The 4,209-nt window shown below is 35.4% G+C and overlaps 1 protein-coding gene across 2 annotated transcripts; it reads right to left on the bottom strand.

Moving 5' to 3' along the window:
- Positions 1-1,019: 1,019 nt before the first annotated feature.
- LOC104245721 (organelle RRM domain-containing protein 6, chloroplastic) lies at positions 1,020-3,169 on the bottom strand. Of its 2 annotated transcripts, none has more exons than XM_009801380.2 (4): positions 2,880-3,169; positions 1,986-2,054; positions 1,639-1,745; positions 1,020-1,562 (listed from the first exon to the last, which is right to left on the bottom strand). In XM_009801380.2, the coding sequence occupies exons 1-4, from the start codon at positions 3,124-3,126 to the stop codon at positions 1,476-1,478; spliced, it is 510 nt and encodes a 169-aa protein (XP_009799682.1). In that variant the 5' UTR covers positions 3,127-3,169; the 3' UTR covers positions 1,020-1,475. The 2 variants fall into 2 exon arrangements, with proteins under 2 accessions (XP_009799682.1, XP_009799683.1); XM_009801381.2 differs by having other exon boundaries at positions 1,020-1,555.
- Between the last annotated feature and the right edge of the window lie 1,040 nt (positions 3,170-4,209).

Raw genomic sequence — 4,209 nt, 5'->3', positions numbered from 1 at the left:
TCTCAACTATAAATACCCCTCATTCTTTCATTTTTACTCACAAATTCATCAATCTCTCTGAATCTCTCTCTAATTTTCTTCTATAATTGCTTACTTTATTATTGCAATTTCGTGAAAAATTATGAAGTTGGTGATTGAAGTATTCAAGTCTTCAACGATATTCAATTTTCAAGAAGTTGTTCATCAATTCGATAAACTCGTTCCAACTCTTAAGTTTTAATATTATAGTTTTGTTTGTTTTATTTAGTATAATTATAATTAATATGGACTTTTCTTTGAAAAAAACATTTGGTGGTAAGGGTAAGGAAAAATTTAAAATTGGTAAATCTATTCGCTAAGCTACTACTCTTCCCCCGGTTCCCCGATCCAGACCTGTTACCCATCCTCCTCTACCTATTATTCTTGATAGTGATAACCCTTGTTTTCAATTTTCCGATAGTCAATTTTGCCTATTATTCTTGATAGTCAATGTTACCCGTCAATTTTGCCTATTATTCTTGATAGTGATAACCCTTGATTTTTTGGACTTGCAGAATCACAACCGGAGATAGACGAAGCTTATGAAGAAATGCTAGCGGAACTTGCGCAGGATGCTGCTTCGCCCGGAAGTGGTGATGGACAAGCTTCTTTTCCACCACCAACGGAAATTCCTCCGGACCTTGAAGGATTTATGAGATTTGTTAGAAATAATACATAGACTAATATGTAACTTGTATTTTGGCACATCTTCCTTAGTTTTTTTCCTTTTAATGGTGGTATTAGTACCTTGTTGTGCTCATTCCATTGGGGGGAGGAAGACTAAGAAAGATATTGCCATTTTTTGTTAATGTCGTAATAATAAAAATTATAAGACATTCCCTTGAATATTTCTTTGCAATTTATTTTGTGTTTAAATTTGATATAGTATATATATATATATATATATATATATATAATATATATAAACTATATATTATATAAGGCAATATATAATTATATATACATACTATATATACTATATATATTTATATAGCTATATATAAGCAATTTATATTAGTATATACATATATAGTTTACAAGAAATTGCCTTAGATAAAAAAAATAGCCCGGAACGAAAAAGTCCGTTTAGGCCCGCGGGCCGGCCCATTTAGCCCGGGACCATGTGGGCTTAGGACCGCAGTGGGCCGGTTCTACTCATTTGGCCCGTTAGGCCCGGGACCGCCTCAACCCGGCCCGACTAAGCCCAGGCCCGTTTGGCCCATTTAGGCCCGGGCCCGGACCACAATACAGCCTTATGCACAAACGACCTCAAGTTATATCAACAAAGGAGCAATAGTAGCCAGATTCAGATATCATTAGCATCAGATAGGTCCTTGCGGCTGTCTACAAGGTTTGCTCGAGTGCTCCTGAATCGTGGATTCGTTCATGTCCGGATATCCTTAATTTGGTAACCTTAAATGGGCTATTAATGCTCGCCAGAAGCAGATCAGGGTTGCCTAGAATTTGTAAGTTGCTGTCCTGACATTTGGCTTGCAAGATTCAGGCTTTGCTATCTGAACCTGTACAAACCTGCCATCTAAGAACTTGACAGCAAAGGAAATTCTCAGATGTTGATGTGCAAATGGATCCAAATCAGGAGATAATGCATCTGTATTTTACCTTTCCATTCATCTCTTGGACAGCAGATTGTGCAGATTCTTTATCGGAAAACCAGATATATGCAAACCCCAACGGTTGCTTACTTATCTTATCTGTTATGATTTTGACTGCAACACAAGGAACACAAAGTACAATATTCTTAGAATGAATAATGCAAATCCCAACAGTTGCTTAGTTTTCTTATCAATAGCTATAATTTGGCTGTGCAACATAGGGAGGAAAAGTATGAGCTTCTTAACACGAATAAGTAATAACTATCCACCAGAAATGTTGTCGCGTATGATATTTACCAAGAAAAATGCAAAGATAAAAGTGTACATAGAAATTCCATGGTAAAATATATGCACCTCGGCTGACATCTCCAAATTGTGAAAATACCACCTTCAATCTTCCCTCTGCTGTAGATTTTGCTAGTCCTGCATCAATCAAATTTTTGGATGTAACACCCAAACAAGGAGGAAGAGTATCGTCATCAAAGGCTTGGATAAACAGAAAGTTTTTTTTATAAGTTCTTGACCTATTTGCTGGTGACTGCTCAGACCATAGTTTCACAAGGAGAAGACTACTAAGCACTTAACTGATACATCAGAATCTTCATATCTTTCAGTCAATAAGAGCTTGGAGGTTCTCAGAGTATAAGATAAGGGTAGCCCGCTGTACTAAGATCCCGCTATGCGCGGGGTCGGGAGAAGTAGCCGGACCACAAGTGTCTATTGTACGCAGCCTTAGCCTGTATTTCTACAAGAGGCTGTTTCCACGGCTCGAACCTATTCAGAGTATAAGATAATAATAACAATTTTAACAACCTTCACCGGACATACAGCTCTCCTCAATAACATTTATTTGCATGTGTGTAGCCTTTATGCAGCTCAATATAACGTCCTTTTTAAGCTTCATTGCTATACTACTCGAACAAATTATATGAAAATCGTCGAGACACTCTAAAGATATGACCAAGTTTTCTCTCCTTGTATGAGCTGCCATTATTCGACTCTAAAGACAATTGAAGGGTTCTTTTCACATACCACTAACTAAATAGCAGGATTGGAAATGATGGTACTGAATTGACAAAATATTGAAGCATTCATTCACTATATCCCCCGACTCCATATTTTCCCAACTACCGGAAAATGTAAGGTTTACTGCTCCCTTAATGCACTAATAATGATCCTTATTGGACTAAGCTATTGTAATGAGAACTCTATAGATAAAATTGATTGAAGGGAAATTTCTCAGCATACCTTTCAGGAAAATAATTGTCGTAGAATTTGTATTATTATCTGGCTCAACTGAAGAATCCGAGCACTTGGGTATATAAGGTTTCTTCCGAGACAGGTCAATCGAAATGCGCGGTGTAAAATTTGAAACCCTTTCCGAACTGAAAATCGGAGGAAATGGGGATTTGAAAGCTTTTGGAATTGCAGATGATGTGAACGAAGAGGAAATTGAAGTTAAAGTTTTATTACAGGGTGAGCAAAACAGAGCCATAACGAAACCCTATTTGGAATATACGGTCGAACCCGCTTCAGTTTTTGCAGTTGAAAGAATGGTATTTGGACGGGCTGGACTTTAGAGGTTGTGGGACCAATTTGTTAAATTAACAGGTCTAGCCAGTTTTTGGACTGGTCATTCAAAAATAGTCAGCGTTTACCAAGTTAATGAAAAATAGCCACTATTTTGCTGCAACAGAGATCGGTCCAGCATAATATACTGAAGTTCGGTGCACCTGTGTATGAACTTCCAGCATATTATATTGGACCGATATACTTTATTGGCTCCAATATAATATACCGGAGACTGGAGCACCGATGCTCCAAACTTCACTATATTATGCTGGACCGGTATATTATACTGGAACTTCAGTATATATACTGGAACTCCAGTATATTATGCTAGAGTATTTTTTCGGATTTTGAACAGTGTTTTCGTTCAGATTTATCTTTACATGAAAAATGGCTAAATTTCGATTACCTTTAAAACTGTGGCTATTTTTGAATGAACACTTGTAAATCTGTCTATTTTTGAATTTCTCCCGACCAATTTGCACTTTCATTTGGGCCCAGCGGACATATGATCTGTTTATAAAGGGACTTTTTTTTTTATATATATACAAAATTTTAAATTTATTTACCCGATTTATCTAAGTTTTTCTATTTACAAAAACTAACTAAAGTTTTTCAAAAATAGTATAAGAATTTAGTTAAAATCTATAATTTATCTACAAATTAAATATAAATTTTGTATACATAATTCGGTCAAAAACTATAATTTACATACAACTTATATACAACTTGTATACAATTATGCTAATTGTATATAGTTTGCATTCTGCTTCTACACCTGACTACAAAATATATACAATTTATTTATGTCTTCTTTTTCGAGTTTCAATCTGAAATTCTAGTCAAAATCACCTCGAATTTTCACCAAAGTTTGTCAAAATTGAGATATACACTTCAAAGGATATTCTCAATCATTTGCAATAATACCAAATTCAACTAAATAACAACTTTACAAAATTTTATTTTTCAATTCAAACCTTTGAAGTCTTTTAATGGATGACAATGGAGT

The sequence above is a fragment of the Nicotiana sylvestris genome, chromosome 6 (assembly GCF_000393655.2).
Source record: "Nicotiana sylvestris chromosome 6, ASM39365v2, whole genome shotgun sequence".
NCBI classification, from domain to species: domain Eukaryota; kingdom Viridiplantae; phylum Streptophyta; class Magnoliopsida; order Solanales; family Solanaceae; genus Nicotiana; species Nicotiana sylvestris.
Note: the sequence above shows the minus strand (reverse complement) of the source record. Positions and strands in the feature narration are given on the sequence as shown.